Source organism: Heptranchias perlo, chromosome 26 (assembly GCF_035084215.1).
Source record: "Heptranchias perlo isolate sHepPer1 chromosome 26, sHepPer1.hap1, whole genome shotgun sequence".
Classification (NCBI taxonomy): Eukaryota; Metazoa; Chordata; class Chondrichthyes; order Hexanchiformes; family Hexanchidae; genus Heptranchias; species Heptranchias perlo.
The window spans coordinates 17,983,124-18,010,445 of record NC_090350.1 but is presented as its reverse complement, the minus strand read 5'-3'; the positions used below and the strand labels follow the sequence as shown (position 1 = coordinate 18,010,445).

At 41.1% G+C, this 27,322-nt stretch overlaps 1 protein-coding gene across 1 annotated transcript in view; it reads right to left on the bottom strand.

Moving 5' to 3' along the window:
* The window catches only part of csmd2 (CUB and Sushi multiple domains 2), a 1,323,345-nt gene that overhangs the window by 421,989 nt on the left and 874,034 nt on the right, over positions 1–27,322 (bottom strand). The window contains exons 9-10 of the mRNA XM_068006939.1: positions 22,453–22,577; positions 15,499–15,620 (exon numbers count right to left, since the gene is read on the bottom strand). Of these exons, the coding sequence (XP_067863040.1) occupies positions 15,499–15,620; positions 22,453–22,577 (247 nt within the window). The remainder of the gene's footprint in view (positions 1–15,498; positions 15,621–22,452; positions 22,578–27,322) is intronic.

Below are 27,322 nucleotides of genomic sequence, written 5' to 3'. Positions count from 1 at the left end.
AGGGACAACCGACAGGATTCTTTGCCACCTCAACTGTGCAATGGTACCAGACACATTTCAAATTAATCTTCAGATACACTGAGGTTGGTTCCAAGCCTAATGGAAAATAACCCAGACAATACCATTTGAAAACCAAATATTGGGTCTTTTAGTTTAATTATGGCCATTTTTGCTGGATTTACAATGCAATATATATGTAGGCTATTTAAGATTTAATATACTGAAGTAAATAACTATACGCGTCCTCAGATATATTTTTCTCCACATCATTCTGAACAAGACATGCAATTCCACCAAACACTTCGCCCTTCTAAATAGACAGTACTCTGGATGGTGATGGGATGAATGAACTGGAGTTACAGTATACTATATTGCATGGCTTTCTTGTTTTCAACTGTTTTTTCATAAGATGCCAGGTTCTGAATTTGAAATTAAATGTCAGTTTTAATTTAGCACTTCACAACATAACTGAATGTTGTCAAGCGTAATAGGCATATTGTATTATTTAAGCCTAATATTTTTCTAGATATGTGTAGTTTCAAAGGCTATAAGAACTAATCTACTAATATTCAACCTTCCTATAACTTATTGTACCCAATTCACAATTAGGTAAATCCAGAGTTTCATGAAAATAAACAAACAGAAAAACTGATGGCAGACAAAAAAATGCAATTGTTCTGTGAAGCTTCTTCTGCCTAATGGATTGGTGCTGCAGCTTGCTAAATTCAAATTGCTTAAAAATCTCAGCAGTATCTAATACCTCCTTGCCCTAAATTTATACTTAGATTCCTGACAGGATGCATTGAAAGGAAGATTGAACCTTTGCTTGGAGAGGTAATGCTGTGACAGTATAATGCATTACTCAGTATGTATTTGGAACATTTTGTCCAAATCCATCATCTGAAGGTGTAGATTGTGAAGGAGATTTGGGGAAGATTGTTGGGTCAGCACTTAGATTGATTCCTAGGTTCACCTCAAAAAGCTATACAGAGACGTTAAAAGAACTTAAAAAGATGTGCCATTTTCCAAATCCAATACAAACAGAACAAGCATCAAAGATCTAGGACCAATTCAGGGGTTGGCTGCCCAGAGCCCAGGCCTCAGACCGAGAAGGGAGATACTAGGTTTAATTCACAGTTCGACTGGCCAACCCTTAGTATAAAGAGCTGGGTGAGTCAGAGGTCAAGCATTTAGCTACCTGTCCAGGCAAGCAATGACACAAACACACAGATCTGGAGTATAAGACAGTCATGGTGAGTGAAAGCTCTCTGCTTATAATTAGTGTCAATTTCAAAAAAATTACTGTTGGGAGAAGTGTATTTAACCCGTTAATAGGGATAGCGCGGCATGTTATTTTATTTTCTATTAGAAGGAGTGTTGCAAAGTAGATTAAAATGTTCTTTAAACATTACTATGATTGTTCACATACTATATGTAATAAATTTGTCTGTTGGTTTATAATTGGCCATGTTTCACTACAGTGTTTGGTGGTCCACCTTGCCGAAGAGAACAGTAATGGGGGAACACGCGACATTACAGTGACCAATTCTTCGTTGTTATAACCCCTCCTTCGCCCAGACCACACTTCTGTATGACTTAATATTAAGCAGTAAAGGTAAACACCTGATCATAGAGACCATCGGGTCCGCTTACGGAAGAGAACTGTAGTGCTGAACCGAGAGAATATTGAGTGCAGTCCTGAAATTTGTAATGGTTATATTCTATGTATTACATGCCTTAAGCTATTTAACTCATAGGTCGATGGCTTAAAACAATTTTTGAAAGCTTAAAGTGTAAAGAAATATGACAGTATCACCTGGAGGTATGGAACATTGCTTAGATTTAGCAACAGTGGTGGTGTGTGAGAGGGGGAAAACAGAAAGTGATATTTTGCCTCTGAATTTCCCTCCTGTGAAAAGTGATTCATAAAAATTGTGAAAATAGTATTTAATGTAACTGCTTAAAATTGTCATCGGAAGTGATAACATTTCCTATTAATAAATAATTCATAATAGGTAACAGGAGAACAAAAATACAAAGAAAATACCAGAATAAATTTCGGCAATTATTCAATTCCAAGGTTAAAAAGTGGAGTCAAACTATACTCAAGGCTGTCAATGCAACAACCATTGACTCGTGAAGAAAAACAATTGAAGAAGAATTTATTGCAGGAAGAATAAAAGTGTTACAAGACCAAGCATAAATGAGGGTGAGGGAAGAAACTCAGCCATATATATATGGAAGAAAAGAAAGCATCTTTCCTGACCTCAGAACATCCCAAACTGCTTTACAATGAGGTACTTTTGGAAGTGTAGTGACTGTTGCAATGCAGGGAAATGCAGCAGCCAATTTGTGCACAGACCTGTCCCACAAAGAGCAACGAGATAAATGACCAAATAATCTGTTTTATTGGCAGTGGTTGAGGGATGCATGTTGGCCAGGACATTTCATTAAGTGCTGTGGAATCTTTTGCATCCACCTGAGGGCAGACAGGGCCTTGCTTTAACATCTCATCCGAAAGATGGCACCTCTGGCAGGGCAGTACTCAGTACTGCACTGGACTGGCAGCCTAGATTATGTATTCAGGTCTCTGCAGTGGGATTTGAATCCACAAACTTCTGACTCAGAGGTGAGATGTTACCCACTAAGCCAAGGCTGACATTACAATAAACTTAGTCACTGAGTCCATTTGTCAGTTATTGAAGCCCTGCATTCTGGAATTTGACTCCAGTCTCCAGTAACCATGTGATTGTTAATATCATGTGGTTGCCGAGGACCAATCAAATAATACAAACTGATCAGAAAATGGTCATGACATTTATCCTTATGTATCTTCTTCCTCCTTTCTCTCTCACATCTGTGTTGCCTTTTCCCAGACTTCCATCCAATGCCCTACTGGCAGTTATACACCCAGTTTTTCATAGATCCATGAGTCTGCCCTGGGGATAAAGGAGCCAGATTTAGCAGCATATAAGGCAGTAGCTGACATGCTGAATTAAAACAGCGGCAATGTAAAGGCAGTTGAGGTGGTGGTAGTAGAGAGAGAGAGGGAGAGAGAGAGAAAGAAAAAGAAAGACACAGACAGACATTGGTGGGAGACATAGACCCCGCAGAGGGGAAGGGAGAGAAAGCTTATTGTGGGTGGGCATCAGAAATAAACCTTGTTCAGTGGAGGGAAGGAGAAGATATCTTATGGGGTGGGGGGTGGAGGAGAGGCCCCTCTGACAGAGAAGTAAGAGAGGAAGCCAGCAAATGGGATGAAGAATGACCCCTTTTGGGATAGGAAATGAGTGATGGAAAGACCCTCTTCAAGAGGAATAGGGAGAGGAAGGACACAGCTGAGCATGAACTGATCCGGCAGGAAATAGGTAAGCAATGGAACAGGGAAGGCTCCAATGGCAAATAAATAAACAAATGAATGAACAGGATCAGCTCAGGGAAGGGACAATAAATGAAGTAAATGGAAGTGACTGAATCATAGAGATAAACAAAGGTTCTGTGTAGATTGGATGAGGAACCAACATAGTTGCTCGAAGTACTTGGAAGAAAATTGCAGATATGTTTAGAGACAGTGAAGTCACTGTTAAAGATTTTTGATTTGGTTTCCTGGAAATTTAAGTGAAGCAGTAAGCTGTGTGTTCTATCGACATCGTCAGATGCAAACCTTTCAATATACAGACGGATAGGTGAATCATAAAGATGTAGCATATCAGTCCTGGGAAATGGAACAATTTCCTGTTCATGGCTCCTAGTGCTAGCATCAAACTTTCCCAAGTCAGGAACAGCATGACCAGATTCCCCTTTCACTACCCAGGCAACATTAACAAAATCTCAGAAGCATATCTCTGCATCACCAGAATGGATCTTCCTCCAACTCCCACAGCAGGCGTCCTCACGACTCTCTAAGCAAGATTGACAATTAAATGCCAATTAGTTCCAAGTTATGATTAGTTTTTCACCATGGACCTGGGCCTAATAGGTGGATTGAGACTCTCCAAACTGAGTTTGCTTCGGACCCTCATAGCTGGCAGAGAAAGTGGATTTTCAGCCCAGGACATATTTTTGAGAGTTGAAGTTGACTTCTGCAGCTATTAATCTCACTTGCACTGCCCAGAAAAACGTCCACCCCACCGCTATATTTTATAGCTTCAGATTAAGAAATCATGTCATCAGTTTTGTATTATGTATGATGCTAAATTAAGAAGAGTGTCATTTCCTCCCTCTCTTAAACAGTTAGAAAGGTTAAGCTCACTGGTGCAGAGAATTTACAAAATTATCAGATCTCCTACAGTATTAACAGTGTGCTTATTTTTCCCTATTTAGATGCTCTGTAATGTATGTTTGTTGCTTTCAGATGAACTCAGGGGAATAGCACTAAAGCTCTTTGTAAACTACTTTGACTTGTCACTGGCTCAATGGAGGATAAAAAGGCAACACTGCTGATGTGTAATAAAATGTTATTTTCTATAGTTCCCAGATGCAAGGCTGACGGCTTTAATGGGAAATTGTATTACACAAACTGTCTGCAGAAAACAGATCATGCTGGCAGCTTTCTTACAAACTCCTGAACTGCAGAACAAAAAGATACAGATAGCAAGATCAGCAGCACCAGCAATGAGGGACCTCTCTCCCTGATTTCATTAAGACATGAAAACAGCGGATTATATTATACTACGAATGGATGGCATATAGAGGCCATCTGAGAAATGTTCACAAATTCTTAGGATTTAAAAAAAATAAAGGCTTGAAAATCATGACAGCAAAGCAAAGCACAGTAAAGCAATTAGACCCACAGTCCCAGTGACACCAGAATAACTGTAAACTCAATGAAAATGGAGTATATCAGTACCTCAGCACTTTGTGCAAATCAAGCACAAATCATCTGACTCTACAAATGAGTCATGACAACAGATATTTGGCCCATCAAGCCTGCTGTGCTGTTTTTCTTGGCAATTGCCCACTCTTCCTTTAAACAGCCTTTTGGAAGTGCATTCTCACAACCTTTGACTGAAGACATTTGTTCGGAATTCACTTTTAACCAGATTAGTTTGAATTTTAGGATTCTGCCTCTCGTTCTGGAGTCCCCTATGAGAGGAAAGAATTGTTCTTTGTCTGCTCTGTCAAACCCCTTCATTTCAGACACCTGAATCTGATCACCCATTAGCCTCCTCATCTCGAGGGAATATAATCCAAATTTACCCAGTCTTTCATCATTGCAAAGTCCTTTCATCCCAAGTATAATTCTGGTGAATGGAAGTTCTCCAAAGCCAGTATATCCTTCCTCAGGTGAGCCATCCAAAACTGAACACAATTCTCCAAATGATGTCCAGCAGCACTGTTTCATTGCAGTAGTATTTCCTCACTTTTGTATTCCATACTTCATGATGAAGCTCAGCATCCAATTAGCCTTTCTGATCATTTTTTGCACTTATAAATTGGCTTTCAGTGACTTTTGTACCTGAATCCCTAAATCACTTTGTTCACCTGCCCATGCTTCCCTATTCAGATTGTACTCCCGTCGATCATTCTCGCACTGGTACATTGAACATCATCTGCCACTGGATCATCTATTCACTTAATCCATGTTCTTTCATAATGCTCTATTTTCTATTTCAAAGTTCACAATATCTCTTAGCTTGTCATTTGAAAACTTGGGTCTACTTCCTGTTACATGTCCAGGTTTCTTTCTTTATTACGATTTTATTTGGTTTTCATGGGGGTAATTTTCACTTTGGGCATGAGCAGCAAACTGGTAGTTGCGGATTGGCTGCCCGTTATACACACCACCCGATTTCCTTTTCCATTGACTCTCGTAGCTGACCCCCAGCTCCCCATGGTCCAGACAGAGTGTTTAACTGGCTCAGATTATCTCGGTAAATTCATTGTGTGCTTATGGAACCAACAAAGAACCCTTTTCAGTTTAATTCACCTCCTGGTTTTACTGCGTGATCCTCTGTACATTTGGGTTAAAGGAGCAAAGATATCAGGGAATACAGATACATAAATTGCTAAAAGTAGCATCACAAATTGATCAGGCCATAAAGAGTGTAAACAAAGTACTGGGGTCGTTTCTAGAGGAATAGAATACAAAAAGACAAAAATATTAAATTTATATAGAACCTTGGTTCGATCACACTAAAAGTACTATGTGAAGATCTGGTCTCCATATTACATATTTAAGCACTGGAAAAGTGCAAAAAAGATTTACAAAGATGTTATCAGAATTGAGATGATGCAACTATCAGGAAAGACTGAGCAGGCTGGGGCTTTTTCCATGGAAAAGAGAAGACTGAGAGGAGACCTGATAGAGGTCTTTAAAATTATAAAGGGGATCAATAAGGTAGATCTGGAGACACTGTTTCCACATGGGTGAGTCCAAAGCAAGGGAACATAAATATAAGATAGCCACTGACACATCAAATAAAGAATTTGGGAGGAATTTCTTTACATACAGAGTGCTGACAATGCAGAACTCACTGCCACATGGAGTAGTTGAAGCTGATAGCATTGATACATTTAAGGGGAGGCTTGATGCATACATAAAGGAGAGGGAAATAGAGGGATAGGAGGTGCAGGAAGGGGAGCAGTAATTACAGTGGGAGGAGGCTCACGTGGCGTGCAAACACCAGCAAAAGACCAGCTGAGCCGAATGGGCTGTTTCAGTGCTGTAGATTCTATTTATGTAAATGAGCAAGACAAAGCCAAGGATCAATGTATGGGAGAAGGAAGAGGAGCCTTTTTTTTGGAGATACTTTGCAATTGGATCGGTAAAAATGGAATTAAGTAAGGACAGTTCCACTCTGCTGGCAACAGGAGAGGCGGCGGAGGATGACGATGTGGTCGACCATGTCAAAGGCTGCAAAGAGGATGAGGAACGATAATGCACCACATCAAAACAGAATTGGAGTTCTAATTACATCAAAGGACTCCGATTTGCTTGCAATTCACAAAGCACTGGCCTGCATGTAGCGGGAGCCTCGGCCGAATTTGAAATGGGCCCTGGGAAAATGGCGGTGTACGCAAAGTAAACAGGAACAGAACGAGAAGTTTGCTCTCCCAATTTTTAGTGCTCACACACCCTGTTCCTACCTGGTTGGGGGGGGGGGGGAAGAGATGGGCGAAGGGGGGGGGGTGTTAAAAGTGCCCACCTTGTCTGACCTCAAATTATAGATGAGCCCAAAACTGGTTGCAACTTAATATCAGAAATACCAAATCCACCTTGCTCAGTTTCTGCCTAAAACTCTGCAGTCTGCCAGCCCATTCCATTGCCTTTCTTGGCTGCTCACTCAAGCCGAACCCAACCGAAAAGAAAATCAGACTGGGTATATAATGGGTGCCTGATCCGTAATGTTGAGTTTACTGTCCAGCGGTGAAAATTAAAAACTACCCCCATATCACTGGCATCACATATTTCCACCTCAACCATATTGCCTCTGCTGTTACCTCATTCCTGATAACATTTGTAACCCTTATCATGTCACCTCCAGGTGACAGAGGTTTAAAACACTTGATATAAAGATTTTCTAACTTGAAGCAATGTGTTTCAACACATGTTTCCACTTCAGATTGATGAATGAAGTGTCAAATCATCAAATGATTCTTATTGCACTAAAAAAACATTAAATGTACAACTACCATAATTAATTTGTTTTTTTATTATTTATATTAGATCAAACAAACGCATTTTGAAGAGATAACTTTTTTTTTCTCTGCACATTACAACTGAAAATGTCAGCTTGCCAAAAGTCAATCACCAAACACTATCTATTTTGAGGATATTTAAATGTCCTGAATTGTTGCCAGCAGTAACCAAAAGCAGTATTTCCACCAACAAATGGAAGCAATCGTCCATTTGCCAGCAACTTTAAATATGGCCTTCACCAGGTGCCTGTTGTTACCTTTGTTTCTAATGCCAATGATGAGAAGTGACTGCCAGAGAACAAGATGGAACAAGCACTCAATCACCCTGCAGTGTGACAGTACAACTAGGAATTAAAGGCTGATCTTATATCTGCCTTGCTAACGTTTCTAATGATGTCAATGCTGGTGTGGTGTGAATATTTGACAACCTTCACCGCTGTGATCCAGGATGTAATCCAGCTCAAACCAACAGGATGAAAGTCATCTGTCTCTAATGGCTCAAAGAACCTTAAGTTTTATGAATCCAGAACAGCTTCCATCCAGCACTTGGCACACATAGTTCCAAAACCACCAATATTTTGTAGGCCATTCAGCCCCTCAAGCCTGTTCCGTCATTCAATTAGATCATGCTTGATCTGAATCTCAACTCCATTTACCTGCCTTTGATCCATATCCCTTGATGCCCTTATCTAATAAAAATCTGTCAATCTCATTTTTGAAAATTTCAATTGTCTTAGCACCTACAGCCTTTTGGGGCACAGAATTCCAGATTCCAACTATCCTTGGTGTGTAAAAGTGATTTCTTATTTCACTCCTGTATGGCCTAGCTCTAGTTTTAAGATTGCGCCACCAAAGGAAATAGCTTCACTGCATCTACTCTACTGAATCCCTTTACTATTTTATCACTCAATTAGAACATCCCTCAGCCTTCCAAATTCAAAGAAATACAAGCCATGTTTATGCAAACTGTCCTCATAATTTAATTGTTTAAGCCCTGGGATCATTCTGATGCATCTACAAGGCCAATATATCTTTCCAGGTGTGGTACTCCAGATGGGGTCTGATCAAGGCTCTGCATAACTGAAGCATAACTTCATCCCCTTTGTATTCTTATCCCCTTGAGATAAAGGCCAACATTCCATTAGCCTTTTTGATTACTTTTTGTACCTGTGCATTAGCTTTTAGTGATTTGTGTACCTGAGCACCTAAATCCCTTTGCTCTTCTACAGCTCCTAGTCTCTCGTGATTAAGAAAATGATCTGATTTGTCTTTCTTGGATCCAAAGTGGGCAACCTCACACTTCCCCACATTGAATTCTATCTGCCATAGTTTTGCTCACTCACTCAGTCGATTTATGTCCCTTTATAATTTCTAGCTCCCATCCACACGTCTTACTCTGCCTCCTAACTTAGTGTCATCTGCAAACATGGATATACAACTCTCTATTCATAAGAACATAAGAAATAGGAGCAGGAGTAGGCCAATCGGCCCCTCGAGCCTGCTCCGCCATTCAATAAGATCATGGCTGATCTGATCCTAACCTCAAATCTAAATTCATGTCCAATTTCCTGCTCGCTCCCTGTAACCCCTAATTCCCTTTACTTCTAGGAAACTGTCTATTTCTGTTTTAAATTTATTTAATGATGTAGCTTCCACAGCTTCCTGGGGCAGCAAATTCCACAGACATTGATATGTATGGTGAAAAGCTGAGGCCCCAGTACAGATCCCTCGGGAACACTACTTGTCACATCCGGCCAGAGTACATTCCATTTATCCCTGTTGTCTCGCTCACAAAGATTGTGATGATCTGAATTATTGCATTATTGTAAAACTACTTTGAGAGGAGGGTTAAGATACATTGTTGGAGCAGAGTAGAGGAAGCTTTACTCTACATCAGCTGTATACCATACCCAACCTAGCATTAATACTGACAACGTACGGCAAAAGTGGAAAGTTCTTAGTTTTATATTGGATACCCTTTTAATCAAGAAAATTCACCAAAATATTTAGAGAAAAAATAATTCAATAAAGACCTCTCCTTCCACTCCTCCCCATAATATTCTACTTTTGAGGAAGATCTTCACAAGTACTTTGTCACACCGAGCCATTGGGTAGATAGTCAACTTGCCACCCAGGTGTAATTGATTTAATTGGAAATGAAGATCGGGCGGCTTCTATAATGGGTGTCTGATCCGCAACTCCAGTCTTACACCCGTGTGGTCAGTTGAAAATCTACACCAGTAGGTCTTCTGCAGAAGTCAGTAGGACATTTTCTCAGAATTCATCCCAAGCTGCTGATGATATTGATTGACCCTCACAGCCTTGCTCTTGTGGTGCATTATGAGATCCAAACCTCTCATCATGTCGTTGCCTTGTAACCCACTATGAGCTATCCATTACCTTGCATGCCATGCTGAGAGGAAAATACAAGAGCCTCTTCAACGCCATGGTTTAATATTGATCTACTGCTAACCAAAATTAAGTGATAGGACTCCGGGGAGAATGTTCATGTGCTTCATCAATAATTTAATAGGTATTTTTCTCTCAGAGCACCAGGCGACCCTTCAATGATGAAATTTTAAAAGCGACAAACTTGTCTGAGTGCGACCAAGTAGCAAACATGAAACAAGTGTGATCCGGTCGCTCTCCAGTTATCCTCTAGGTAATGTAAACCAAGGCAAGCTCGCATGACTGCTGGAGCATATACTAACTGCTAATGAATTTCAGCCCTCAGCCACCAACTGACAGACAGCATAATGAGAACCTGATTCACTAATCTTTACGGATGACAAATTATTTTTTCCTGACTTGTTTTGAAATTTTGACTTTAGTTTGTCAAAATGAATCAGAATCTAATAAGGTATCGGTAGAATGAAGGCACTGATGTTACATTCTAATCTGCTTAATTATCTTCTAACAAAGATTATTTGTCTCTTTTCCAGTGCAGCGTTATCCTTCATTAAGCAGTTGAGGTCCAGAGGCTAAGACCAATGATAAACAGAGCAAACGATATTAAACTACTGTCTAAAGACAATTCTCAGAGATCAAAGTCTTTGATTTAATCCACTTCTAAATCATGTACTTGTTGTACAACAGATGCTTATTGGGCTTATTGCCACCATAGTCTACAAGCAGAAGGACATTTTCTGGTTATGTTGTGTAGTGATCACTTGATCAATAAGATATTATGCATACTGATCAAACACCACAACAACTCAGTAAGCCCAGGCTTCCAAAGTTTAGATGATTTGATAAGTAACAAGCACAGTTTAGAGTGCTTGTTTTCAACCATACTGAGATTCTCAGTGACTCTGAATGTTAACCCCTACATTGGCATGGTGAAGCAATATGGAATTTGCCACGTTTTTACTGTGTGGAGATTACTGGTTACAGAATATACTAGCCAAAGGATGCAGGTTAACAACAAGTTGCTCCTGTACAGTAACAATAATTGGGCTACTAATACATTCGATTGGAGTTCCAAATCTGATACGTGGGTATCCAAATGGCCACCAATAAGAAACAAAATTATTTTCCAATATCAGCTGCAGTTTACAGCTGTTGCACGTCAATCATAGTTGGCACTGATAATGGTCCCGGAGAATTTCTGGAGCCAGGGTGAATATTTAAGCTGTGGTAATTTCTCTTAAAGGAAGATTACTAAAGGCTATGTACTATTAATAGGAAGTACTTACTATAGATTGCTCCTTTTTAAACATTTATATTTATATTTACTGGGCTTCTCTGTAAATTCAATTCTGTAAAAAGTGAAGCTGAGTATTTGCTAAATACTTGCAACTGACAGAACAAAGAATAGACTGCTGTAAAATATCTATTCCAGTGATATCATTAATAACCAGCAGGTAACTTTCAAAGAATCCCCTTGTCCTACATCATTCTAACACATATGCCCCATTCATTTCAGAACATAGTTTGTTGTAAAGGACCACACACACAAAACTTGTACAATACAAACATTGTGAAAAGAATTGTTTTTGAAATGCATAAGACATGATTCAATTATATGTAATAACACTTAAGATAAATAAAAATAACTTGCATTATGTGCCTTCCATATTCTCAGGCACTTCATGGCCAGTGTAGTTATTATTATTATGTTGGCACACACAGCAAACAGTTTGCACACAGCAAGGTTCCGCAAATGGCAATGAGATAAATGAGCAATTAGTCTGTGCTGGTGGTGTTGGTTGAGGGATAATGCCATGGGATCTTTTACTCTGCTTGAGCAGGCCGACGTGGCCTCGAAAGATGGCAGCTCCAACAATGCAGCAATCCCTCAAAACTGCACAGAAGTGTCAACCACAGATTAGGTGCTCAAGTCTGGAGTGGGGCTTGAATCCACAACCTTCTGACTCAGAGGCAGCAATACTACCACTGAGCCAAACTGACACTTATTCATGGTTACTTTCTGCTTTAATTAATGCTTGTGTTAAATGAAAAGGCATTGAAAGCACCAAACAATTTTGCAATCATCCATTACATTTACTTCTTTTAATTGAATAACTATTGTGTGAAAGCTTTTATTGCAATTTTAATTACTTAATGACCTTATTTCTTCATGCCATGATAAATAATGTATTATTTTAATATACTAAGCTACAAAATACACAGAACAATTGCATGAAACAAATAGAAAGCTTTCCATTACAAAATAATGCATGCAGGAACTGTGAACAAATCATGTCTTATTGATATCTCCTTATGAATGCCTGATAAGTGAATAAAATGTTGTAGAAAACAAGCTATTCATATAACAGGGAATAATGGTGCTTTATCATGTGAGGTTCAAATGCTCAGGTTGAGACATCAGATGCTACTGAGTAAGTGAAACAACAAGGTAAAATCAAAGAGTTTGTGTCAAAAACAGTCATAATTGGGTGTAGAAATTTAGAAACACACATATAACCTTGTAGTGTTGAGTAATGTGCAACTAATTAGTATATGTAGGTCAATCACATCATAGAGGTTCAGTGTAAAAGCTTAGAGAGCTGACTGTAACCATGGGAATGCAAGTTAATTACTTTTGCAAGAACCACCCCTCTGATTAATGAATATTAATGACTATTTCAAGAAAAGGAGAGATGAGTTTAGGGAGATGAGAGTTGGAGGTTTGAAGCTACTGAAAAATGCCTTGGTGTCTCGTGAAAAAAGAACAGCTTACATTTTTTGACCAAAGTGATAGCAAAATGGCTGGTAATAATTTTACAGTGATGTTTCAAACATTGTGTTATTTTGACTATAATTCAAAGATGGCAGTTTGCTGTAAGATTTGCGTCACAAAAGAAAAATATCTATAAATGTCCGACACAGACTGTCTGAATACAGTCTGTACCTTCATCATTGCTGATTGCCTAAAGCTCACTTGCTCCAACTTATTTCCAATAATTCAGGATTTTATACAGCAGTAGATAGTAAGAGGTGACTTAAATATCTTCACTGTTGGGGGAAGGGGGAATTACCTAATTGTTGCTTTAAAACTATGCTAATAGCTGGTCTGAGAATGTAAAACAAAGAATTTGGGAGTGATGGGGAATTGTCAAGCGCCTGTAAGGAAGTCATCACTCTGCCAATACTACCCACAGACTTTCCAGATGAGGTACAGTTTCTTTCTTAATGCTAAGCCAACAAGCAAACAGGGGAGATGAAGGTGGACACCTCTCCCTATGGAAAGCAATGGAGGTTGCATGAACCAACAATGGAGGTCGCATGAACCAACAATGAAAGACCCCTGGATTCTGAGCCGGCTACTTTGGTTGAAGGTGAGCCTGATGCAGAGCAGTCTTGCCTTCAAAATAAGCATCACAAGTCAGTTTGACCATGCATAAAATTACATGAAGACAGAATTGTCTCCAGCCTACATGATCTGACACGTGTACAATGCGCTGTGAGAAAAAGAGCTAACCTATAAAGTCATTAGTTTGTGAAATCAGACCAGCTCCAACAGCTGCATTCTGGACTTCATTCAAAGCAGGGGTAAGGTTACATTGAATTCAAATGCTAAATGTTTAATGGAAGTCTGCCAGAGTGTCTCACAATAGCAATCTGGTCAACCAACTGAAAAGCTGCTCTTAGATTTAAAATCATCTTCCGGCAATTATCTAGTTAGGGTCAATGATTATGATGTGGTGTGCGTTATCTTGATTTCCAAAAAACATTTATTACAGCTTTGTTGAGACTTTTTGAAATTTTTTTTTGTATTTATTGCATAAGGATCAATGTCATTTAAATTTTTGTATGTATCATATGGGAAATAGCAGTGAAAATAGCTGCTAGACCATTCCCACCAGTGGTTCCTGTCGGGTCTCAGGTTTTAGTCCCCATCCTGTTGATTGCATCATGTGACCCAAAAGTCCTTCGTTAAAATGTAAATGAATTAAAGGTATACAGCAATTATTATTATGGATTATTTTAAACAGGCTTAATAGGTTTCATAATTATAAACTACAATGTGCCAATATGTTCAGGACCAAGTATTCACTAATGGAGACAACAACCTCAAATCATTTAAAAGACAGTTGGATACAGTGATAGAGGGAATGTATATTTCTCTAGATCGATGAACTGAGATCATTCCAAATTTGTGCTAAGTTAGCTGATCTCAGCAGGGGCAGTGACAGCAGAGGCACTGGGTTAGGGGCAGATGGGCAGGAGTTCCTGCTCCTCATCATTATCCAGTGACCCTTGCTTTGTGTGTGTGTGTGTGTGTGTGTATACGTACACACACGCAAAGATTGGCTGAGATCAGGATAGCACTTGGCTGGGATGACCCATCGTGGTCAACTGTGCTCCTGACGTGAACTGTCCATGTCACACATGAAGAGCTGTCACTCAGGTGAGATTGCAGAGGGCATTGTATGGTCATGGTACCACTCTCCACCCAGGAGTTAATATATTTAGAAGAGAAGGGGGAGAGTGAAGACTGGCAGAGCACAGAGGATGGAGAAAAAAGCACAGTACCTGGACAAAGTAATCTACAATCATGATGTCTGAGACTCATATGATGTTTTACAGTTGGGCGTATACTTTCTATTAGGTGCTGGCCGTTGCTCAGTGGTAGCACTCTCGCCTCTGAGTCATGAAGGTTGTGGGTTCAAGTCCCACTCCAGAGACTTGAGCACAAAATCCAGCTGGCACCTCAGTGCAGTACTGAGGAAGCGCTGCATTGTCGGAGGTGACGTCTTTCGGACGAGGTGTTAAACCGAGGTTCCATCTGCCCTCTCAGGTGGACTATAAAGATCCCACGTCACTATGTCGAAGATGAGCTGGGGAGTTTTCCCTGGTGTTGTGGCCAATACGTATTACTCAACCAACATCACTAATACAGGTTGTCTAGTCATTATCATAAGGCTGTATGTGGGATCTTGCTGTGCACAAATTGGCTGCCACGTTTCCGACATTACAATGTAGTGACCATACTTCAAAAAGAATATAATTGGCTGTGAAGCACTTTGGGACATCCTGAGGTCATGAAAGGAGCTGTATAAATGCAAATCTCTCTTTCTTTTCAACAGTGATGGACTTTGGATGAACAATACAGAGAGTGAAATCATTTTTTTGCAGAGCCTATCCTCTTTATACACCAAGAATTAAAATTAAAGTGGAATTCAGAATGACCTTTATTACTTCCCAACATGAGCTGTTCACATTCCCTTTGATTTTTTAAACTGTCACTAGGTTTTTAGGAAAATATGATTCTTTCTGGTAAATAAAGCCTGGGATGCAGCCAGTTATCAAGCAGGAAATGGCTTCTCCAGGGAATGGTGCATATCCAGGGCACCGGGAGAAGATGACCCAGAGGGGAAAAATGAAATGTGAAAGAAAATGAAAGAGATTTACCTTGTCGGGATTGGAGGCAGTAATCACCCACACACAGTGCGCGTCACTGTCATACTGAACCGGGAAATTAGGGGATGATATAATTCCAGTGGGACCATTCAGACGGGCACCACATACTCGAGCTGTAACAAAAGAGTTTGAAACATTTCAGAAAAATGGAACTGTGCTCAATTATAATGAAGAATTATTTGATGCTGTGAATGGAAGCATGTCTCGATATCATTATAAATATCATTAAAGTCAGGCATAGCCAGTTGCTGGTAATTGTGGTCATTGCAAATTTTATCTCAATTCACTTTAGCTGAAAGACAATGAGTATGCAGTACATGTGTGGCAAAAGCAGATGGCAACTTTAAAAATAGATTAGATACATTTTCCAAAGCAATGGAAGTGCTGTCAACTTCAACAATAAAAGATGTTACACATCTCATTAAATCTTTGCCCTCATAGTGACTGCAATTACTATTCTTGCTGCTCTGTTTAAAGACAAATAATCTTCCAAATCTAAACCCATTTCAAGGAATTAGATGGGAGACTTTTTTGGTCCAGAGAGAAAATTAAAACAAAGACAACCCTTGACCATTACTGACGAGAAAGGATGTGTGAAACTAGTTGAAAAATATAAAAGATTTGTTTTTGCATTATAAAAAGTCTTCTATCAGTAAAATAATCACTATCGTCTTAGGATGTACAGCCGGAAGGATAAGACATCGGTCCCAGTGGGTAAGTGAGCTTGTATTAAGCACTGATGTGGTCCTACTCAAGAGTACTGTTTACAATTCTGTTTACTATACCACAGTGGAGATAATCTGACTTCGGAGAGTGAACAGAGCAGGGCAATTAAACCGATTCCAAGGGCACGATTTTAAAAGTGAAAATCACGTGGATTGGGGGCAGGGGCATTCAAAATCGCAACCATTTCAGACCCGTCCCCAAACCACCCATTTCCGGTTTTCACCGGGGCAGGACAAAGGGCGGGCGACCAACCAAACTGCTTCCAGGAGGCGGGTCGGGCCTTTAAACCTTTTAAGGAAGCTGCGGACCTCCGTTTTTCCATAGTTTCCGATTACAACCCCGGGAGACCGGGACTCCCGGGCCTTCTCTTTCACGCCACATGAAAGGAGGCGAGAAGGCCCGAGACTAACAGGCAGGTGCCTTTCTGGCACAGCATGTGGTCCCAGAGGAGCAGGGTTGCTTCCCGCAGGCCAAACAAGCCTACCTGCAGTGACCCCCTAATGATTGCGGACCTCCGCCCCCGTTCTGCGCCCCCCAGATGACCGCGGACCCCCTGACCCCGATCCCCACCTCCCCAACAATCGCAGAGCCTCGACCCCAATCCCTCACCCCCAATGATTGCGGACTCCCGACCCTGATCGCTCCCCCCCCCAAATGATTGCGGATCCCCAACCGTGATCCCACCCTCCCCCCTCAACGATCGTGGACCCCCGATTCCTCCCCTCAACATTTGTGGACCCCCGACCAGGATCCACCCCCCAACGATCACAGACCCCTGCGATGACCCCCGAATCCCCCCCCCCAATGATAATGGACCCTCATGATGTCCCCTAATTCCCCCCAACGATTGCAGACCCCCGTGATGACCCACGATCCCGACAATCCCCTCCCCCCCGCCGTGACTGACCCCCGATCCCTCCCCCCATGAATGACTCTCCGTGACCGCCATGCCAACCCATGTCCACCCTCCCATCCATTCAAAGACTTACGTGAAGACGTCCTCTCCTGGCTGGTCTCCCATCTGACTGAGACCAGCCTTTCACTCAGGCTGGTCAGTTGGACGGCAAACCGACAAAAAAAAAGACATCCTTACGTCAAAATCGTAAGGACGTCCGGGAAACCCGCACTTCCGGTTTTCCCATCTGCAATTTGACCCCCCCCGCCCCGAGTCAAAATCATGCCCCAGGATTTAGGCATCTAAGCTACAAGCAGAGATTAAGGAAGCTGAGAAACAGCAGCTCAGCAGAGAGCTTATCAGAGTTACTAATCTATGTGCTGCCCCTGGGCAACGTCATCCGGAAACACAATGTTAGGTTCCACGTTTACGCTGATGACAACCAGCTCTACCTCACCACCACCTGTCTCGACCTGGCCTCTGATTTGTCACATTGCTTGTCCAACATCCAGTACTGGACGAGCAGAGATTTCCTTCAACTAAATATTGGGAAGACCAAAGATGCCCTCCACAAACTCCATTCCCCAGAGACTCTTTCTCTCTCTCTGGCCACTGTCTCAGGCTGAACCAGACCATTCGCAACCTTGCCATCCTATCTGACCCCAAGATGAGCATCCGACCTCATAGCCACTCCATCGCCAAGACCACCTACTTCCACCTCTGTAATATCACTTGCTTCCGCCGCTGCCTCACCTCATCTGCTGCTGAAACCCTTTGTTACCTCTCGACTCAACTATTACAATGCTCTGCTGGCCGACCTCCCACCTTGCACCTTCCGTAAACTTGAGCTCATCCAAAACTCTGCTGCCCGTATCCTAACTCGCATCAAGTCCTGTTCACCCATCACCCCTGTGCTTGCTGAGGGTGGCTCCCAGTATGGCAACTGTTTTAAAATTCTCATCTTTGTTTTTAAATCCCTCTGTGGCCTTGCCCCTCCCTAACTTTGTAACCACCTCCAGCCCTACAACCCTCCGGGATCTCTGCACTCCTCCAATTCTTGCTTCTTGTGCATCCCTGATTTTAATCGCTCCACCATTGGCGGCCTAGGCCTTAAGCTCTGGAATTGCCTCCCTAAATCTCTCTGCTCCTCTACCCTCCTTTAAGACGCTCCTTGAAACCTACCTCTTTGACCAAGCTTTTAGTCACCTGTCCTAATATCTCTTTATACGGCTCCGTGTCAAATTTTGTTTGATAACCCTCCTGTTGAAGTGTCTTGGGATGTTTTACTGCATTAAAAACACTATATAAGTGCGAGTTGTTGCATAGATAAACCTGAGGTATAGATAAACTGAACTCCAATAAATTGTTTCACATAACCACCAAATCTGCTAGTTCAAAAGAGGGAAAATGAATAGTTTAGATTTAACAACTTCACACAGAGGTTGGTAAGTGTGCACAACAGACTGCCCAGAGGGACAGTGCACACGGATTCAAGACGGAACTGGACAATTTACTTGCTGAATTAAGCAACTGAGGCCTATAAAAGATACAAAGGCTGATTCTGCAATGCCGTGCATCCAGTGGGGAGCCGCACTAGCAGGGAGCACATCGAGAGAAATCACAGACATGCAGACCATGATTTCCCACCTATTAAAACGAGTGACCATAAAATCATGGGCTGAGCACCAAAAATCTCCTGCAATGCACTCCGCACAAGTGCTTGTCCCCATTAGTAAGATGTGAATGAGTTCTGGGGCTGGCCAGATTGGCAAAGTGGTTTTTTGCTCGTCTGATACTCCTATCATTTAACTGCAAAATAATAAAATGATATTCTTAGTGCTGAACACATACGACTGATTTCCCACAAACACTGCATAGAAACTATTATGTAAATTTTGATGTTCACCCAAGATTATATTCCTTTTCTATTTTGTTCATCACAAAAGCCCGATAAAATATAAGGCAAAGGCCAGGATTTTGTCTGTCACGTGCAGTCATGGATTTTTCACCAGTGGTGCTGAAAAGGACAGCTACCAAGCAACATTTCCATTTTCCTCTCATTGACCATTTTTATTTCCCCATTTCAACTTTCATTTTTCTTTTTGACTGTGATTTTCTATAACATGTGGCTGAAGTTTGATCTTGCCAAGAATGAGGCCATCTGTGATTAACCCTGCAGGTGCCCCCACGAGCTGAATCAGCTCCTGTGGTGTGAATAAAACCAGCCTCTAATGGTTTAATCATAGGCATCAAGTAACACTTCCAGAAAAAAGGGAAAATTCATTATGGGGAGTAAAAGAAATTTAGAATCAGTTACTATCCCTTCTCTGAACTCCGCCAGCAGCTCTTGATCAAGGTTGAACACTTGCCAGTGTTGCTGGTTTCCCCCAAGAGCTAACTGCATTTAATACTCGTGTACAAATTTCAAAAATACTGAATTAGAGCACAAAGCAACATTTGCAATATTTGCATTTCTTGAATAAGAATCGAGTACAACTGACTAGAACAGAACCAGATATAAGTTTAATTAGGCCAGAGCACGGAAAAGCAACACCTTGATTCAGTTCCTTTTCCCATGAATAATGCAAGAACAATAAATGTCATACACCAGACGCAACAAATTAAATGCAATTTATTTGCAGATTGAACTCGGGATGATATCTCAGCATGAAAATTGGATAGAAATGACAACAGCTCCAATCCACAGGAAACATCAGAGGTTTGTTCAAATCTGTTTCCATTTGCCGTCCATCCCCCTCAACCACATCACAGAATTGCTGTGAACTTCTATCTCATTTTTCTCATTGCGGAGAGGAGAATGGTCAAGATTGGGAGCAGCTCCAAAGACATCATCCAATGTGGTCATTTGGGATGCTTGGATGATGGGGAAGAAACCCTCCCTTTACACGGATGACCCGGCAGAAATGGGCAATTGCTTAAACCAAAACCTTCAAATTGATTTATTCTAATGATCAGGCTAGGGGATGTGAGCACCCAAAGTGGAGCAGACTCTCACGTATCGAGTGTCAAGCACTTCCAGGTCAGGTATATCTGATAAGCTACACAGCAACTCTGCTATAATATTATGACTCACCCCAAACTCAGAATATCCACTTCCTGCACATTAGAGTGAACTTTTCAGTTTTGTGCTGTGGGCTTACATCCACTAGCAGGTCAATTGTGATGCCTTAATCCAAAGGACTTTTATTGCTAACACAGAAAGAAGTCTTTGACTCACCAATTTGGTCCTTGCTTCAAATCAAAGCTTTGGATGTGCAAAGGAAATTTTCCAACCCACTAAGCAAGCAAATCTGCAGTCACTGCTAAATTTGAGCTTTAAATCTCCAAGTCAGAAGCATCACACTCCAGAGTTCACAGTTAGCAAACTCCCCAGCAGATAATGGTGTGCTAATAAACAGTACGTGCATTGCTTTAGATTTCGCCAAATAAAACGGTCATTATCTTCTTCTGGCACTATGGCCAGACATCTGACATTTTGAACTGCTTGTGTTGCATTAATTAATCACCCTTGCCACATAAGAAATCAGCAGCTTCTTCAGGGAGATTATGCATCTTTAGAGAGGGTTTTTAAATACTATGGGATTAATTTGGCTTTGTACTTTCTTCTGCATCAGTAAGACTTATCTGGAACCCTCTGGTTTATGGTAAAGACTCCTTCTCAGTTACAATACACCAATTACTCCATCCACATTGAGAATGAAAAGAACAGTTTTCTTTTGTACTCACTTTTCATAGAACATGCAGATAGTCACAAAGGTGAAGAACCAATTCTGAATCCAAGTACACAAACTCAGTGCTTCCCCTCTGCTACACCACTAGGAAAAATATACTGGATGTCTGATCAAATGTGGTCAGCAGCATCAGTATTTTGTAGAGGTCCCATTAGAATAGGTTGAGTGATCAATTAGTCTTAAAAAATTGTATGAGAAGATGTAGCTCATTAGTTTTTTGAGCTAAAACATTATTTTTACATATGAATAAAAGACGACCTCTCCAGATGAACCTTCTAATCATTATATTTATCCCCACCAACTGTTCAGAAACAACACTCTATAATGACTATGTTTGGGATGGAATTTTAATGATCTTATAGACTAGGCACCCCTAAATTTAAATTCATCAATATATTGCTGAGATTGTCATTAGACATTGGAGTGTTCCTAATAATACTCTTCAAGATTAGTATGCAAGAAAATTTATTCTGAATGTTAAAAGCTGGGGTCAAGAAGGCAAACAACTTATTCATTGCAGAGTCCAGTGGATGCACAACAGATTATCTGGTCATTTATCTCATTGCTGTTGGTGGGGCCTTGCTGTGTGCAAATTACCTGCTGTGTTTCCCAACATTACAACAGTCAAAAAATACTTCATTGTCTGTGAAGCACTTTCGAAAGTCATGAGGTTGTGAATGGCGCTGTATAAATGTAAGTTCCATCCATTAGCAGAAGCTTGGGAGCAAATCACTTATCCGTCATATCAGCTGAGGATATGGGGAGGAAATTCAAGACAAAGGAGAGGGAACAAAATAAATATTTGCTGTAGAAATGTGGCACAGATTCATACCTGCCTCTGCATATGACTACATTATAGCCAATCATTAATTTTGCATTCTGCCGTACCAGAAGTAGAGAATACAAATACAACTTACTCCTCTTACTTCAAAGTTACTTAATTCAAATTAACAGCTAATTCCATTTTTGAGCACTAAATTTCCATTTTGCTGTGTTATCATTGATACTTAATTCAAATGATTGGATAATTCAATGTTTTCTAAGAAAAATATTGGATTATTACTTGGACATCACTCCATCTGTTGCTCAAAACACATTGCAGAAACAATACTTTGGATATTTACTAGTGCTCTTGTCAGGTGTTACAGTTGACTTTACTACAGCATTCTGTCAGAGGTAAAATGAAAAAAAAATCCCATCTTTCTGCATTAGTAAATTGTAGACTGTGTACACAATTGTCAAAACCAGCTAAATAAATTTCAAAACATACCTAGACAGGCTGTCACTACATTTAATTACAGCTAATTAGTAGCTGTTCACACTATACACTTTCTCAACTTGTAATTTTTGGCAACTTCTGAAGTAAAATCGCTTCTGCGGTTATTCTGTTCTGGCCACCTACTCAAAATGATTCATTTTTCTCTCAATCCCCATTCCTTCAATCACAGTTTGACATGAAGGACACATCAAGTCACAGAAATGAAGGGATGAGGAAGAATGATGGCACTGAACGACTGTGAAGGTGAAAGCTTGTCATCTGCTGCAGCCTAGTAACTGTCATTACTTGCTCACCTCGGCAGAATGGTCTGTGATCACTCCAAGCTGCAAACATGTCAGTCACTCTCATACAGGTGATGCTTTTCGACCCTTGCAATTCATAACCGTCATCACATGAGAACTGCACGCTGGATCCCAGTCTAAAAGGAGAGAGAGAACCTGTCAGTTCTTCAGAACCTAAGACATGAAAAAGTTGATATGCGATTTCACCTTTGTTAGCCCAATGTAACATTATGTCATCTGCTGGAAGGGTTAATCATTTATAACTTACAGTTTAAAGATAGGCTTTTTTTAAACCTTTTTTCTGAAGCACATGCTCATTAAAGTGACAGATGGCAAGACTGAGAAATGAAGCATTTTCCCCTGCACTGTGACGAAGTTGTGAAATCTCAGTAGGTTGAAGTTTGTATCGTTCCCTCCACCCTGACTCACAATGCACCTCAAGCCTTTGTTGCTACACAAATAAATGTGAATGCTGAGTGATAGCCTATTAATGCCTCATTTTTATAGCAGTTTCATGGTAGTGGGACTCATGTCCCTTTGGCTATTGGAATAGGACTATCAAAACCCATTCACTTAAAGAGGCCTCTCGTAGACAGGAATCTTTTGCTTCAGTTGGATTCAGCCATAGATTTTGGAGCTGAGAGGTCGGTGGCCGAAGGAGAAACATCACCAATATGGAGTTTAATCCACACAAAGCAGCTCCTGTCAGTCTCACAAATAGAAACTGGAGCCTTGTGTATATTTGAACTTGGTAATATTTTATTAAGTTTCAAAAATTAAACTTTCACTCATCAAAAATCATAATTTAACTTTTAGCAGAAACAATCCTAAAAAAACAGTAACACCCACCTTTTGTATGGGTGAGGAGATGGTCAATAGACTATGAGATAGGCCACAAATAAAGCCAGAAATAAAACAATGAGTAATTGAAGATGGTGGAACATGGATCCTTGATGTTCCTTGCCAATTTCCAATCTCCTTTGTCTTCCAGCTTGCCAGGATTATTGCTTTCAAACCAAAGGTTTGAAGGTTAACAATTATCCTTTCCACTTTGTACAAAATAGTTGCACTGTTTAATTTCTAAAAAAAAGGAATGTCAAATTGTAGTGGCATTTCTAAAATTATGTTTAAAATTCTACATGGAGGGAGAAGGCTTGTAGATGCCTCCTCTGCCTTCATATAGGCCCCACTCATTTACCTGTGGAGGCTTCAGTCTCTGCCTGGATCTTATGATTGGGAACTGGTGCACTCGCTCTTGGTGGCCAGAATCCGACCGAGCATATTCAATGGCTCCTGACCCAGGGAAATGGGTCAAGATTGGAGAAGAGCCAGAAGGTCAGGGGGGAAGTCCCGTCCTGCAACGACTTCTCCCAAAAAAGGAGAAACCAGCCCCATGACTCTTTGATAGTTTGTTCAAAGTCAACTTTTTCCAAAAATAGAAGCATATTTCAGTTTCCTACAATACAACTATTCTTGACAAAAAAAAACATTTGTTCCTTCACTGTTTGAAACTTCAATATCCACATGACTGGAAAATTCCACCTGTCAACTTGCCAGGGCCAAGTTACTTTCTGACTCTAACAATGGCATTCCAAACAATGGTCGGTTTCCACTCAACAGGTCGGTTGCTTCCATTTCTGATCGGTGGGGGCACGATTTGTGGTCTTTGGGGTCGGGGCAGTTCAGCTCGGTGCTTCAGTGGACTGTATTCCCCCTCGCCACCCTCAATTCCATTCGCCTGGGTGTTTAAACGTTTAGCTCTTGACCCGGTGAGAAGGCCGCTTGGCCGCTGCTACGCTTAAGTACATGAATTCTCCTGCTTTGGCTATTCCACCTCATTATTCACGGCGAACAGTTGCCTTTTGCAGCTGGCATTTTTCAGGTTTTCAATACTGCTTAGCTGTGGGGCCAGCGCCACAGAATTTGCAGACGGACTCCCCTTATTATTTTTATACATTTCATTTTGTTCCAAAAGTTCAGCTGTCAGGTTCAGATTCCACGGGTTGTGTTACAGTGCGATCAGTCCAGTTTGTCAGTTTCTGGGAGGTTGCAATTGCATTTTTTTTAGAAAGGAGCATTTAGTTTCGTAAAAAGTTTGTCACAAGATTTTTTAAACTCAGTCTGAGTTCGGTTTGGACTCTGATGCAGGGATGAAAGGCCAGTCCGTTAACTTACTGCACCATCCAGTGCCTCTTCAATTTGTAAATCACATTCCATCAACTGAACGTTAATCTCTAGATCTCTCTCCCTGTGCACCTTCTAGGTGCCCACTTTGAAAATCCTTGTAATGAAGATGAATGAAACTAGCACTGGCAGCTGAGTTATGGGTGAGACAGGGTTGCAGCTCTGTGACTCTACACAAAGACAAATATATGGACACTTGTTAAAATTCAAAGTCCAGATGCTGTTTGTAACTAAAATGCACCATTGCACCTTCCTAAATGGGAACCATTCATTTTAATTCCCGACAGGACAGTAGCTGAACACAAATTTAATTAAAAATATTTTACAGCTGCTTTGTTTTAATATCCAGTCACGAAAGATAAAACCTCATCCTAGCTTCGTGACTCACAGTCATAATCTATTTCCTTATTTAAAACAAATGCTCTCTATTATGTACTCGAGTTATAAATAGAGCACTCAATGGGGAACTGTGTGCAATACTGTATTTCACTCAGATAATTCTCGCTCTCTCGTCAAGCAAGCTCTGCAATCCACAATTCCCACCAAGAATGCTCTAGTAAGAACCTTTTAAGAAAGCACTCTATTACTCGGTACAACTTTAGATTTTATACATCACTGCAGTGGGGTATTGGTACAGGACAGCACATGGCAGAGTGTGGAAACTGGCTTCATGAACGTGTAATTAATGAAGACATGGCTTTTACAGTTAATATAGTTGAAATGCAAAACCTTCACAACTGGGAACAACTCCTTAGGTAAAAGTGAACCTTCTACAGGTGGAAAAAAAATCTGGAATTACACTTCAGTTCAACTTTATGTGTGACATTTTAATATTCAACTAAATCTTTTCATGTGTGTGTGTGTGTGTGTGTGTGTGTGTGTGTATGCGATGACTCAGGCAAGGTTACCAACCATTCACTTTTTGCATTGGTATCAGATTTGCCAGCCCCATTCATGCTCTTCACATTGGGCAGTAAGACCACTAATATCACATTATTGGCTAAGCATCACTGTCTCCAAGATATCCCAGCAACATTGCAACAGTGCAGTGTGCAAACATTGTATTCCCAGTCTACAGCATAAACTGACCTCTTAAAATCATTTTCCTTCTCTTCTGAACTGCTTCAGTTCTTGGACAAAAAAAAAGCTAACCTCATCCCGCAACACTATTAGGGATCTTGGTCTGACCAATGTAGGAGCGACCCCTTTAACCTTACATCTACTGTACCTACAGATCTTAGCCAGTGTCTCTCACCTGCTCCCAGTTGCTGCCCATCCACACGAGGCCTACAAATGCAGAAGGGCGCTCATATTTGTAGACGAGGAATGAGCCATTCTATCTCCAGGTAAGCAACATTGGAACCATTTATTAGTCTGCACATTGCGGTGAATGGTAATCACAAAAGTAGATCTTCATTGATCACTGCAGACCTGTGTCCCTCATAACCAGGTGTTCACTTTCCCTACCCAATTCCCTACCTTGCATAAACCAGGGGGAGTAACAATGAGAACACCTTATTATTTGAACAGTCTTCATGATCCCATTTCTTCAATCAATGGCAGGTAAAATTTAAGTTTATCTGCAAAAATGAGAGATACATACGATTCCTGCCAAGGGACTCACATCAATAAACTTTACTGATCTTTTCTCCAGAAATGGATTATGGCCGTGGCAATTTCTGGCAATTGATGTTTTTTGCTGAACAGTTCCACAGAGTGTGTCATCTCGTCTCTCTAGTTTAAAATGTCCATCTGTTAGGCTGGGTGGGCGGGGGGGGCGGGGGTGCGGGGTGCGGAGGGGAGTGAGAATATACTTTTGGGCAACAGAATATCTTCCGGGTAAGCAATTGGTCTGAGCTTTTATAGCCTATGTATTATGAGGAATGGCTTTACTGGATTGGAACAAATGTTTGCCCTGCAATCACATGTCTCTGTTAGCAGCTCAAATATCTTTCAAAACGATTTGCCCAAAGGATCCACTAATTAAGCACCCCAATACGCCAACATTTTCATGCACAAGTTTGAGCAGGACTTCTTCACTGCACAGGACCTCCAACCAACACTATACACCAGATACATCGACGACATTTTCTTTCTATAGACCCACGGCGAGGAATCACTAAAGAGACTACACGATAACATCAACAAGTTCCATCCCACCATCAAGCTCACCATGGACTACTCCTCAGAATCAGTTTCTTTCTTGGACACACGAATCTCCATCAAAGACGGGCACCTCAGCACCTCACTCTACCGCAAGCCCACGGACAACCTCACGATGCTCCACTTTTCCAGCTTCCACCCTAACCACGACAAAGAGGCCATCCCCTATGGACAGGCCCTGCGAATACACAGGGTCTGCTCAGACGAGGAGGAACGCGATGGACACCTACAGACGCTGAAAGACGCCCTAGTAAGAACGGGATATGATGCTCGACTCATCGATCGACAGTTCCGACGGGCCACAGCGAAAAATTGCATAGACCTCCTCAGAAGACTAACACGGGACGCAACCAACAGAGTAACCTTCGCCGTCCAGTACTTTCCCGGAGCGGAGAAACTACGCCATGTTCTCCGCAGCCTTCAACATGTCATCAATGACGACGAACACCTCGCTATGGCCATCCCCACACCTCCACTACTCGCCTTCAAACAGCCACCCAACCTCAAACAGACCATCGTTCACAGCAAATTACCC